The sequence below is a fragment of the Platichthys flesus genome, chromosome 5 (assembly GCF_949316205.1).
Source record: "Platichthys flesus chromosome 5, fPlaFle2.1, whole genome shotgun sequence".
NCBI classification, from domain to species: Eukaryota; Metazoa; Chordata; class Actinopteri; order Pleuronectiformes; family Pleuronectidae; genus Platichthys; species Platichthys flesus.
In genome coordinates, this window is record NC_084949.1 from 7,424,928 (window position 1) to 7,437,821 (window position 12,894).

Sequence of the window (12,894 nt, forward strand, 5' to 3'; positions counted from 1 at the left end):
ACATGACTCACGACCCGAGCCACAATAACAGTCACAGTTGCAGCGTCTTCCGGCTAATTTGACTGACCTAGGTTGTGTCTTCCAGCTCCTTTCCTGTCTCTGGTTGTGTGTAGTTGTTGTTAAAATGCAGTTGCAGGGTTTAGTTGTTGCTCTGTGTCTGTGTTGTGGTGTCACGGCTGGAAAATACTCCCGGGAAGTGAACGAGCCGGAGCCGAGCGGTAGTGATGGACACACGGTGGAGTTCAGGATAGCGAAGCTCAACCAGGTGTGGGAGAAAGCCATGAGGGTAAGTGTTCCAATCTGTGGTCTTTGGTGATGGTCTGTACTGCTCAAATCTGTGGTCTGTGGTGTCTAAATCCATATCTGTAGTGTTACAAGATATGGTCTGTAGTATTAAAAATATATGTCTGTTGTGTTAAATATATGGTCTCTAGTGTTAAATCTTTGTTTGTTGTGTTTACATCCATGTCTGTAGCGTTAAATCTATGGTCTGTTATGTGTAATCGATGGTCTGTAGTTTAAAAGGGATGCTGAGCTCTACTGTTACCAGCTGTAGTTCCTGTACACTCTGATTCGACCACACTAACACAGTAAGGAACAGTAGCTGGTGGTTAGTGAAGCTAACTATATACAACAACATGTCTGTTTCAGGCCGTGTGTAGCACATTGATAATTGACCTAATAAAAGCTAAATGTTTTTTAGTTAAATCTATTTAATTGCATGTGAAAAAGAGGGGAACACTGAGAGACAGGGGCCCCGCTAGAATTTTATAATAATATAATGTAAAAAGCTGCAGAACTTCCCTTTTTAATTTTCTAAAATTTTCTCCAGTAAAGTCATCTGAAACTTGAAATACAGACAGCTGTCATCACCTTGAAAAAGAGTGAGGAGCAATATCTCTGTCACCTTTTTATGGATTTAAAAAAAATATTATTTAATATGAGCAGGTGATAAGTGCTTTAATTGTAACGTAGCCTAATTTCCCTTTAATTTAATAAAACATTCATATAACATTATATTTTATTATACTTAATCAGAAAGCCTTCCCTGATTTTATTTACGGTTTAGTTTCCTATTTCTGTTTCATAAGACGTGTTTTTATCTATTACAGTTGTTTTAAAACTGTTGACTTTATGAAAAGTCTTTTTTATCTAGCTGCAATTGTAAAGCATTTAGTGTGGATTTGAAAAGTGCTCCATAAATTTGCTTTTAGTGTCATTTTTTTGATGATGATTATTAATTAATGTCCAATGGTAAAAACAAATGGTGAAGCAAATCTTCTTCAGCACACCATGCTTTACTCATTACATGACCTGCCCTATTTTCAGACCAGTGCAGACTGTGGTTTCGAGGTTTGTCATAGAGGTTGGAGAGAGGATAGGGTTGAGTTTCAAATTGTGAAGAATGTTTCCGTCTCTACTTGAGTTTAATCCTCTCTAGGGATTGAAATTTTCCATTATCACTGATCGAACCCCTACAGTTTATCTAACTTACCTCCCAGCATAATTTGCAGCTGTCACACTGTTACTTTTTTCTTTGTCACTGTTTCTATTTCCAGTCCCTCTCCTCCCTTCTCTCTGCTCAATCTTTCTCCCTCCCTCTGTCGCAGTAGTTTTACGATGTCCCTTGTTTTGGTCCTGATAGACGCAGTTGTCCCCGGTGCAGCAGTCTGAGCTGCACAGTGACCTGAAGATTCAGGAAAAAGACGAGATGCAATGGAAGAAGATGAAGGCGGAGGGCCTGGATGAAAATGGGGAGAAAGAGGCCCAGCTCAGACGTAACTTCAATGGTGAGACAGTCTCTGCTCACTAGCACAATCAGGAATTGTGTCCTCACTACACCCCTGAATTCACTGTTGAGTTACTCTGCCCTGAATGTTCAACCACAAATCTTGGCAGTCGCCCTCTGTGCTGATTATTTAATGATTTTGACAAGTAATTAACACCACTAACACCAAGGAACACATTAGTGTTGACATGGAAGCTTAAATGTAATAAAAAAAATAATAATAATAATTCCTGTTCTATCAGCGAAACACGCCCCAGAGGATATTTAATTTCTCATCTCTGCCAATGTTAGTTTTTGTTTTTACAGAAATTACAAGGGTAGCTTTAAGGAATTACTTGCAGATACCATTTCGCAGGATGAGAGATTAAACGTGAAATATGTTAACCTTGGATTTAAGATATTTTTTTGCTTACAGCAGCTGCACCTATTATAATTTCGCACAGGTTTTAACCTCAGAGTTCATCCACACAAATACATCTTCAATTAAAAACTCATCACTGTTGCCACGTTACCGCCTGCCAAATGCAAACAAGTTTTGAAACGCTGCTGTTCCCTCTTCTTCCAACTAACTGCAGATTAGAAAAACAGCTTCCTGTTCTCACAACCCGTGGGAATGGTCACATGAAATGAATTACTATGGACAGGGATTACAATAGATTCTAGGCTGAAGTGCACATATTAGTATGAATGTAGCTTCATATACAGCTACTGTTCCTTCATGAGATGAGGGAACAGGACAGTCATGATTACACCCAGAGCTGGTGTATTCGTGTGTGAAGGGTTCCTCACCAGCCATATACTGAACACCAGTGTGTTTAACATTCTGCTGCCATCAGCCAGTGGACTTTCTTCCCTGTGCAAGTCCCCCCATCCTGGACTCTCTAACTCTCCAACATTAACTCTCCATCCGAACTCCTCAGTGGAGGAGTGACCTTCCAGCTCCAGGCAAAGCATCATGGCCACATTGTGCTCCTTTTTGATGGATAAATAAATCTTTTTTAGGAGGACCTCATCTCTCTTTCACTGAAACACACCAATCTACTTGAGTCATTCTTCTTGGGCGGAAAATGTGTTCCTGTCACTATCAATTATTTTCGACTTTTTGCAGCACTTCCTTCTGATCCTCTCATTTTGAGATGCCAAGAGACAGGAGTAGACAAAACACTCTTGTAAATTGGTTGATCTTGGACCATAAACTTGTTTAACTCTCAGCACTCGTTGCAGATCAGTTGCAATACAATAAAATGTAAAATATCATTAAGATCTTTCACCCTGTTTATGAGAATTATAAAGCAGACGTGTGGACACTGTCCTAATGGAGGGTCAGCAGTTAATAAGTGACACTGATGGGTAACTATAGTGTTGGGATGATGCTGAGTCAGCTGATGCAATCTGAGTTTACTGGAGCAGAGCAATGAGGGTAGAGCTTCTTCAGAGCAAAGTCCAACTCTGTGTTGTGCTGTGTGTATCAGTCCAAAATGTTGGCACACTACGTGATCGAAGATAAATTGTGTTTTAAAGTATTTTTGCACATAACTGGCATATTTTAAACAAATTAGTTACAGAAATGCTAAGTACGCGACAACATCATCAGTGTTCTGTTATGGGAAATTAGTGTCCTGGAAGGTTTGGATGCACTTGAATCTTGTCCCTTTTTGTTGCCTTGTTGTGGAAGCGTGCTGCCATCCAGGCGGGAGGATACATGAGAATGTCCTTCCTCATTCATGCTCCTCTGTAGATATTAGGTTTTTCATGTGTGCTACATTTGTCAGGGAAAATGTCTGCTTCACGAACCAACCATTCTGTGTTCGTAGCTTATTTTCCGCTCCTGATTCATTAGGGATGCTGCTCCCTTTTTCTGTTCTTTTCAACTGGTGTGGCGACTGTGGAATAAATGAGTTCCTGTCAAGGGTTGGGTGGCTCTGGTTAATTTGTACTGTGAAATGTGCGAGACTCTCTCATTTTCAATAATTAATGTATATGTCTTAGTCGTTATATTCTCCTGAGCTTCTTTTCATGACAGGCTCAGTTGTAAATGCTCACAGGCTTACGTCGGCATCATTTATATCAATGTTAATAAAAAATTAATGTGCTTTTGTTGTTCAGTGATCTTGGCCAAGTTTGGGATGGATGGGAAAAGAGACACACGGCCGCTTGAGAGCAACTCCCTGAAGGACCACGACACCAAGGAGGGAGATATATTTGATGATCCCAGGCTCAACAAACTCTGGAACAAGGTACATGTTTGTATTTGTGTGAAAAGAGAGGAAGAAAAATAATTATAAATGATATTATATTATATATGCTTAAACCATTTATATATATATATATAATAGTTTCCTCACCCCACACGTGGAACATAGGGTGGTATGTCAAATTAATTTAGGTAGATAGATAAATCAATGAATAATATACATATACAATATATAACTGACAACAGAGTAACAGTCTTTTTGACATCAATACTCCAATATCATATGGGCCAAAATAAACCTAGGAAACAGAGCGCAACAGTTTAACTCTCTAGTGCATTTTCTAATACAGGGTAAACCAATAAAAGATATCTTCCACATTGACCTAAATTTCTCTTATTACAATCGTATTCATCTTATTACATAATACTATCTTGCATGAAAAAATAAACCAAACTAAACAAAAATCTCTGTGGCATCATAGGCCATAACAGATTGACTTATCAACATGTAGTGTCACTTAACACCAATGGACTGATCTGCCTCACCTCTTAGCTCTCCTTCAGCCAGTGACAGAGACAAACTAGCTTGTTTGCATTCTCAGAGTTCAAGGCTGCCCTCTTCTTCTGAACTATGGGAACAAGGAGTGAGAAGAGTCTCTCAGAGACAGAAGTGGCAGGGTTGGCCAGATATCTGTGAGCCAGGACAGACCGCTGCTGATGGGTGCCTGCCTGGGTCGAGCACCACTGCAGTGGGCACTCCTCCATGCTGAAGCTGGGCTACGCTTTATCGAGGCTCAGAGCCCTGTTATGTTCCATTTCGCATGAATAATTAACGTAAATGTTTTTATTAACGCACTATTCCGACATATATATATATATATATACGTTTGTTTTATGACATAAAACAAACGTATACAATAATCTGAGATCAGTCGACACGACTTAAAACACATGAGGTATACTCAATGATTTCCCCGGTGAAAGGTCTTTGATGTCACAGTTTTCTCTCAGCAGCACCAATAGACCTTTACAAAGTAACACATACATTTTTTTTAAAGCACAAAATAAAATATTTTATGTCTACAGGCCCATCATTTCATACGCTTGTGCGTTGGCATCTATGCAGCTTGTTCAGGAATGAAAATCAAGAATCATAATTACTCAAATTAAACAATTTAAGTCTCGAGTTGCTTCAGCAGGAAGGTTCAGGGACAATCAAGGCCGGAACTCCAATGTTCACAAACAACATGTATCTTCTATATGTCATGTGAAATGGCACGATAGACTTCTTGCGTTATACAATCTGTTGATTTTATAAATATTTAGATGTGTAGATTACAGTCATTACTGTATTTCATGCCTCCATCCTCTCCAGCCACAATATACCTGTTGACCTGCTATTTCTAACTCCTTCTGTCTCCGATAACTCGACCTGCACCAGGCCAAGAACTCGGGGAAGTTCTCGACTGAGGAGTTACTGAGCCTTAAGAGGGAGTTCCAGCACCACAAAGACAAAGTCCATGAGTACAATATCTTCATGGACACAGTCAGCAGGACTGAGGGTGAGCAGCGTGAATAACTCACTGTGCACTAATGCCTTTTTTATAGATTTTTTCGGAAGCCAAGTTTATGTGCAGTTAATCCCTGTTCTCCTCTGTGCTGCTGTGTCACAGCAACATATCACATATGTTTTCATATTAGACAAAATTATGCTAAACTTATGCTCCTTTACATAAAATGTTGGAAGATTTCTGAGAAATATTGCAAGATCTATATTTTCTATGTATCAGGAAAGTTTCTAACATACAGATATCCAGTAAATACCCAGGCCCAAGTGAAGAAGGCTCCCTTTCTGTTTGTTTAATCTTATTTACGTAGATGGCAGGTATCCCCCCCCCCCCCCCCCCCCGCGCTCTGTGCTCTATCAGTAGTTGTCACATCATATCAGAATGTGAGTTTTAAGTCGAGCTGACAGGACCCACTGTGTTTCAAATGGACACAGGAGACAGGTGCATCTCTTTCGGACGTTGATTGACAGTTTGCAGACGTTTTGTGCCAGGACTTTTTCGTTAGATCTCCAAAGTGCTGTGTTTCTGCCAAACAAGCCAGGGGTATTTTTCGGCTTGTCTGAAGCATTTAAATATTAGCCAATCACATGTTGCCGGGAGGGGGAGTCTCCCCGTGCACCACCACCACCTCCGCATACCGCCGGACATTTTGGTCTAAATGTCAACCGTTATCATCAAGTCAGTGTTGCATTGTCCAGTTGGCCTTTGTCCGCTTTTTACCTCCAGACCTTTTTCAGGGATGAAACAGTAAGGAACCTCATCTCCTCACTGACAACTCCACCAATAAGAATAGACTCACAGGCTACTCAGGCTTCTTATGGAAAAAAGATGTGATACAAGCCAGAATAAAAATCCAGCCACGTAAAATGCATTAACATTTTACCTGTTATTTTACGACTAAAATTAAACTCCTAATTAAATGCTGCTTTTCTTGACCTCTTTTTCATTGCTTGAATTTCTCTCCTCTTCATCCTCTCCTCTAAACCACCGTGCTATCCCCTAACCTCCCCCCTTGTCTCTCTGTCTCAACAGAGATACACAAGAACGTGATCTCTCCCCTGGAGGGTGACGTCAAAGAGAATGTGCTGCACCAGAAGCACACGGACCTGAAGCAGAAAATGAGAGACCTCAACCAGGGCTTCGAGCGCCTCAGCAAGCTCAGCCACGAGGGCTTCACCGAAGACAGCGGTGAGGGAGACATAGCACGCACAGGCGCACTCACACAGCTCACCTCTGCATCTCAGTCTTACTGCATTTATCTCATCAGCTCAATGACTTGGATTTGTAATCAAAGTAACACACTGTGCTGTACTGTGAATCATGACTGTTTGTGGCGACGGGTTAAGCTACATGTATGAGGCAGAGCATCAAAAGCGTGCAGATCTCCTTGTCTTTACTAGTTGACTTCCTCGTCCATGTCTTCTATGTGCATGGAACATCTGTTTCATCCTGAGATATTTGTATTCTTTTTACTATTTTTATCTTTGCATCCGTCACGTGTTGGAAACGTCATCAACATGCCTGTTCCCTCACTGTGAGTCCCCTAGATAATCTCCTGCTGTATTGTCACATTGGCTGATTCGGATTATCCAGAGTTTTTACTTTGGGGTTTGGCAGGAAAAACTCAGGTGAGAGTCCACTGAAACTGTCAGAGAACTGACTCAGACTCAGACAAATGGGAAGCATCTGAAAAATACGATTACAGAGGGTGTTATTTACAGCAGCTTGGAGTGAAGCATCCATTCACTGTCCTTGTGATGTGTCTCTTGGAGGAAACATTTATTACTCCAAGTAGATCGTTTTATTGTTTCTGTAATTCAGCTGTTTTGAATCGAGGCCGCTGCTGTGCAGGTTTCAGTGGGAGTCTGTTGTGGAGTTTAGACGAAGGCAATGTTCCTTCTGCTGATTCATACTGACTACTTTACTTCCTCTCTACTCACTCCCCTCCAGGCTGGTTTGTCACCTGAGCACAAACACTGTTAATCTCCCTCTAACTGTTTTCTTCGTCTGCTTTTTATTATTAGTGCAGTTTTGTTGTGGCAGAAACTCGAGCTGAGATATGAATGCAGGCACTTACTTTCTGTTTCTCCTGTTTCATATTGAGTATATACACCAATGATTGAGCAACCAGGACAGCTTGTTACTGTGATTGTATCTTAGAAAACATCTGCTGTGACTGCTCCTCTTCAAAGCTCCCCACCCTCTCGACTGAACCAGTATTTGTGAGGCTCCAAGCTGTCTCCTTGGATTGTTTATCTCTTCATCTCTCTGTCTGTCTGTTCGTCCTCCATAGAGTTTCGGGAGCCTCGTGTGATTGAGCTGTGGGAGTCGGCCAAGAGAACCAACATCAGCGAAGACGAGCTGGACTCTCTCAAGGTGGTGCTTCAAAATTTCTCTGGGACATTCCTGTTCTTGGATATAACTTTTTGTTTTTATCAGAATTGCTGCAGTCCAACTCTTAGAAACTCTAAATCAAGAGCTATCCTGGTAACGGCAGTATTAACTTTTCCAGTATATGTGGTAGTGAAGTACTACTTATGTATGGTGAGCCATGAAGCCAAGAGAGCACCTGATTATGGTCACAATTTATGCATTACAAATTTGAAATGCACTGAAAGTATTCCACTCTCCTGTCTCTAAGCGTGCTCCTTTCACCCTTTGTCCCATGGGCAGATGAATGCGCTGAGCATCTCATTTCCAATTTCAATTTTTTAAAGAAATCTAGCTCCCAAGTTCAAGCGAATCTCAGGGAAGCAAGCGGATCCTATTTTCTGTGTGACATTTTTGATCTAGTTACTACTTAAGATGCATATCAGATCCCCTGTGCTGCTGTGCATGTAATTGAAGGTGAACTGAACTTGCACCCCTGTGTGTTCGCTGCCCTCCTTTTCCTGGTCATTTAGGAGGAGTTGCGTCACTTTGAGACCAAGGTGGAGAAGCACAGCCATTACCAGGAGCAGCTGGAGCTCTCCCACCAGAAGCTGCGACACGTGGAGGCTTTAGGAGACAAGGAGCACATCAAGAGGAACCAGGACAAGTACAACACACTCGCTGAGAAGACCAGGGAGATGGGCTACAAGGTGAAAGTGTCAGCTTTTATTCCACAGACTTACTTCCTCCAAACACTACACAGCTACTGAAGACGGTCTAAACTCATATGTTGCAAAATGGGAAGAGGAGAAAACTGCACTTTAGTCGAGGACAAAGGTTAACAAGTCTTCTTATTGTTATGGTTGTAGAACGGTAGGATTCATAAACCATGTGTTAATAAACAGTAGGTCATGTGATAATGTTGAAAAGCTCCTTAAAGAAACGCTTCGCTCGAACCTCACACAAAGAAAAATCCTTTTATAAATACTGTCCATTAATATTTACACATGGTCGACAGCAGTGGTAAAACCAGAAATATTTACTATAGTACAATGACATATGGTGTGGGAAAGTTGTGATTGATAAATCCGGATGCTTTTTCATATGACCAGAGGTTAATGCTAAATAAATATTAGTTCCGTCTGTCATCTTTATTTCAAGACCTTCCAAAAGGTGTTTGTATTGATTTACTATATTAACAGTAGTAATAGTACAATCATGTGGACTAGCATAAAAAAACTCATTCTGGAGGAAATTTTTACAGTAAAACTAGTAGTTTAACTAACAAGATGCATCTCCAGCTCAGAATATCTCTATTAGCTCCACAAATCTCTCTGTCTGTGTGTTGCTCAAATATCTCCAGGACCAGGAGTGTCAAATTTGCTACTATTTAGACAGAAGGTATGTTAAATATTAAAAAAACTTTGAATAAACAGACGACCAGCACTCTGTAGCGGTGGCAGGGACTCATCACTGTAAGGGATCTTGCCAAACATGATAACAGTAGGTTCATGCCAATGGCAACTGAGAAGTGAGCTTCCTGAGCTCCTCGAGCTTCACTGAACTTTGAATACACAGGTGAACTGCTCTCTGTGCAGCTGCAGCGGTTTAGGTCAGTTTTGAATTGCCATGGCTGACTTACTGCAGGTCACTTTTACAATTTCAGAAAGAAAGCAACAACCAGCAATAACGCAGTCCAAACAAACAGCACATTAGGTTTAGAGTGGACACTGTGCTTGTTAGTGTCACTTCAGAGAACAGGGTGATTTTTAGAAAGTATATTTTGCACAAATAGCATATTTGATCCTGAACATCAGATTAACAGGAACATGTTTGTATTTAAATTTGTGTGTGGTAGTGGTTACTTGTATTGACATTAGCCACTTTGCCACTGACTGTACATTCTTTGTCTCGCTTTCAGATGAAGAAACACATGCAGGATTTGTCCAACAAGATCTCTCGTCAGGGACTCCAGCACAATGAGCTCTGAGCGGCTCAGATCGAGGTCATTACGTCGGTGAAGGTTGACTGAACTGAAATAATCTGCTCTGTAACTACACACAATGTATGCCACATTCCCCATATTCCCTTTCATCCACTGTACAAAGAATCAGTTTTTACATTGAAGGTTTTCTACTTTTCTAGTGTTCTTAGTTGTTGATTTCACAAATGTCTGCATTAATGAATTTGTTTGTACATACTGTGCGTATGAGAGATTTCTTGTTTATCAGCTGGACTTATTGTGAGAACTACCAGGTCAGGTTTTCAGACGGGGTCTACATGAAATAAAAATTACTCTGCAGCGAATGACAGGATGGTTTGGAAGAAATGTGAGCTTGTAGTACAAAAACTGAAGATGTAGCTTCACTCCAACAGAACCAAATGTAGTGTGGGTGGTTGTTGTTAAGGGCCAGACAGCAGCAGTTGAATCAGACTCAACCAGATGATGTATCGAAGATGGTTCAGGTCCTGGGGGGCGGACAACCACCTGCATCAGAAGACATATTGGCACATCGATGCCCAGACAATTTATTTACACCTTCCTGTCCTCAGCTCTGCAAGTAATAACTGCTCCATCACATCAGCCGTTCCTACTGTAATGACTCATGCTTCAGTCTGCTGAAATACTGTGACACTGCTGTCATTGTCCGATCGATATCAAATGGAGTATGCTTTGCGAATTCGGGTAAGAAACACTGAAACCTGAAAATGTAACAGCAATCTTTAATGTTCAGTAAGATACATGTGCCAACAACATACAAATAATAATAATTAAAAAATATAGTTCAGTATCATTCATATAGTCTTTGACTAAATAAAAGCAGCTACTATTTACAAAAGTTATTCTTGTAATGACATTGACAGACAGTGGTTTGAAATAAAACAAAAAATGCCTCTTCCCCCGTGTTCTTTCTCCTCACCTCCTCCTCAGAGACACTGGTGAGGAACTGCCACCATAAATATGAATTACCCTCAAATATTGGACTATTTGTCCTGATGATATCAAGAGGGAGGTGAGAAATTGGAGCACACACACTGCGCTTTTCCATTCATCAATTCTTGCCCTCTTATGGACCAGAAGCAGAGACATTGATTACAGGGATGAATAATGTTACTGGCTGGCTGATTACTCAGTCATGTCCTGCTTGGGCCACATGGGCCTGGATTAATGCAATTTGCAACCGAGATATAACTCAAAGCTGCTTATTTCAATCGAATGCTTTTAAGCTCTTAGGTGGAATGATTGCCGAGCTTGCTGGGACTCTGAGCAGCTGATTGCAGGTGTCAGTGCGATGGGAAGAAGGGCTTGATCTCATTGTGGGATCTAAACTGGTGATAAATAGTATGAAATCAAGCAATGGCAGTAGCTAACAATCCATGAGAGAGGACACAACAAATACAGCCTGCCCCCAATCGACGAGATCTATCCAGAATAAGAATTTCCAACAAATGTCACCAGCGTCTCACTTCTGTTATATCGGTCGTAAACAGTCGTTCGCGGTGTAATGTTCGTTGTATATTGACCGGCAGTCATCCTGAGAGAATCTTAAAAGAGGTGCAAAAAAGTTCCTCAACAGATGCCACAGTGTGCTTACGTGCCATGCAGCCAACGAAAAAGTTCTAGGTTAAAAAGGAAACAAATTCAAATCTATAAGTGAAAAGAAATTACAGAATATAAACAAAACCCATCCATGAGGCAACTGCATACAAAATCTATCCAGAGATGTCCTATTTTCTTCTTTATATTGGAATGGATTGTTTGCGGGAATACAACTGTACACTGGTACAACTCTGTGTATGTGTGTGTGTGTCTTTAAGTGTGATGATCAGCTGCATTTGAGCATGAAGCTTATTCAGAGAGATGGAGAGAGTCAGTAATGAAAACGTGTTTTTAAAGTGTCATCAACTCAGTCATTGCACTCAGCGCGGTGGCCTCGCCGCCGGTGCTCCTGCTGAGTCAGTGTGTCCTCAATGCTCTGGTCAGGCTCCGCCCCCACTCGCTGAGCCGTTCCCATGGCAGCGATGTCGAGGTGGGCGTACCTGAGGGAGCCCTCTTCTGGTCGGCAGAGAAGAAGAAACTTATTTCATATGTTTCTGCCGTTTGACACATGTTCTTTAAACTAACAGGAAACACATGCTATGTAATATATTGTTCACTTACCGATACCATTTAATAAGGGACATTTACCTACCTGATAGTGTTCTCCATTTATCTTTCAAGCATTCATCTTTGATTTAAAGAATCTGTAAATTGCTTTAAACTAGGATGTTAACTCTAATTTAAAAATCCTTACCTGAGAAGTGTAATATGTTTAAACGGCTATAAATTCTGTGTCACTATATTAAATTGCTTCATTTTCACCACCAGAAAATGTCTTCATTATGCCACATCAATCAGTAGTAAGTAGCAATAAAAATAAATTCACGTCAGTTTTCTATGAATAAATTTCCTCTCCTTGTTCATTAAGTGTCTGTATTGGTTGAATCTAGTTGCTGCAAAAACACATTTTCATTTCCACACTTGTTTTTTATAAAGCTCATAAAAGAGATGGATGTCAGCAGGGGAATAAGCACCTGTCACTGCATCCTATCAAGAAAACCAACTATGAATATATAAATGGTTTTTCGTCTTTCGTGATGTCGTGTCTGTGTCTTGTGGTGGGGGGGCAGAGAGGGACAGAGATAAAGTCTAAAATCTTCATTTAAGGCTCTGGACCAGCAGAGGTGCGGAGCGTTACCTTTGACACCACGGTGCAGGCTGGAGACCGGAGCTGACCTGGACTCCTGCAAGTCCAGCTCACTGTGCAGCAGCTCTCTGGTGGTTTTAGCCAGCCGGAGACTGATGGGGATGTTGACATAGTTAGTCGTCCTGTCAATGTGGAGCCCAGCGTCCAGGGTCCCAGACGGAGGAGCTCCACAGGGAGACCGGAACATACCTGAAGTAAAAAATCCCCAAAAGAGCTGTTGAAGTG

The 12,894-nt window shown here is 41.1% G+C and overlaps 2 protein-coding genes across 2 annotated transcripts in view; one reads left to right on the forward strand and one right to left on the reverse strand.

The window, feature by feature from the left end:
* On the forward strand, positions 1-10,820 carry lrpap1 (low density lipoprotein receptor-related protein associated protein 1). Its single transcript, XM_062387628.1, has 8 exons — positions 1-286; positions 1,646-1,790; positions 3,896-4,026; positions 5,425-5,545; positions 6,584-6,739; positions 7,845-7,927; positions 8,455-8,631; positions 9,843-10,820. The coding sequence occupies exons 1-8, from the start codon at positions 125-127 to the stop codon at positions 9,909-9,911; spliced, it is 1,044 nt and encodes a 347-aa protein (XP_062243612.1). The 5' UTR covers positions 1-124; the 3' UTR covers positions 9,912-10,820.
* The window catches only part of dok7b (docking protein 7b), a 24,057-nt gene continuing 21,791 nt past the window's right edge, over positions 10,629-12,894 (reverse strand). The window contains exon 12 of the mRNA XM_062387627.1: positions 10,629-12,858. Coding sequence (XP_062243611.1) covers positions 12,500-12,858 — 359 coding nt within the window. The 3' untranslated portion in view covers positions 10,629-12,499. The remainder of the gene's footprint in view (positions 12,859-12,894) is intronic.

Excerpts from the sequence above, each read along its gene's own strand:
- lrpap1 (XM_062387628.1), top strand. The coding sequence starts at position 125 with ATGCAGTTGCAGGGTTTAGTTGTTGCTCTGTGTCTGTGTTGTGGTGTC. Across the intron at positions 1,791-3,895 it reads GCTCAGACGTAACTTCAATG|TGATCTTGGCCAAGTTTGGG; the intron begins GTGAGACAGTCT and ends TTTGTTGTTCAG. Across the intron at positions 8,632-9,842 it reads CCAGGGAGATGGGCTACAAG|ATGAAGAAACACATGCAGGA; the intron begins GTGAAAGTGTCA and ends TCTCGCTTTCAG.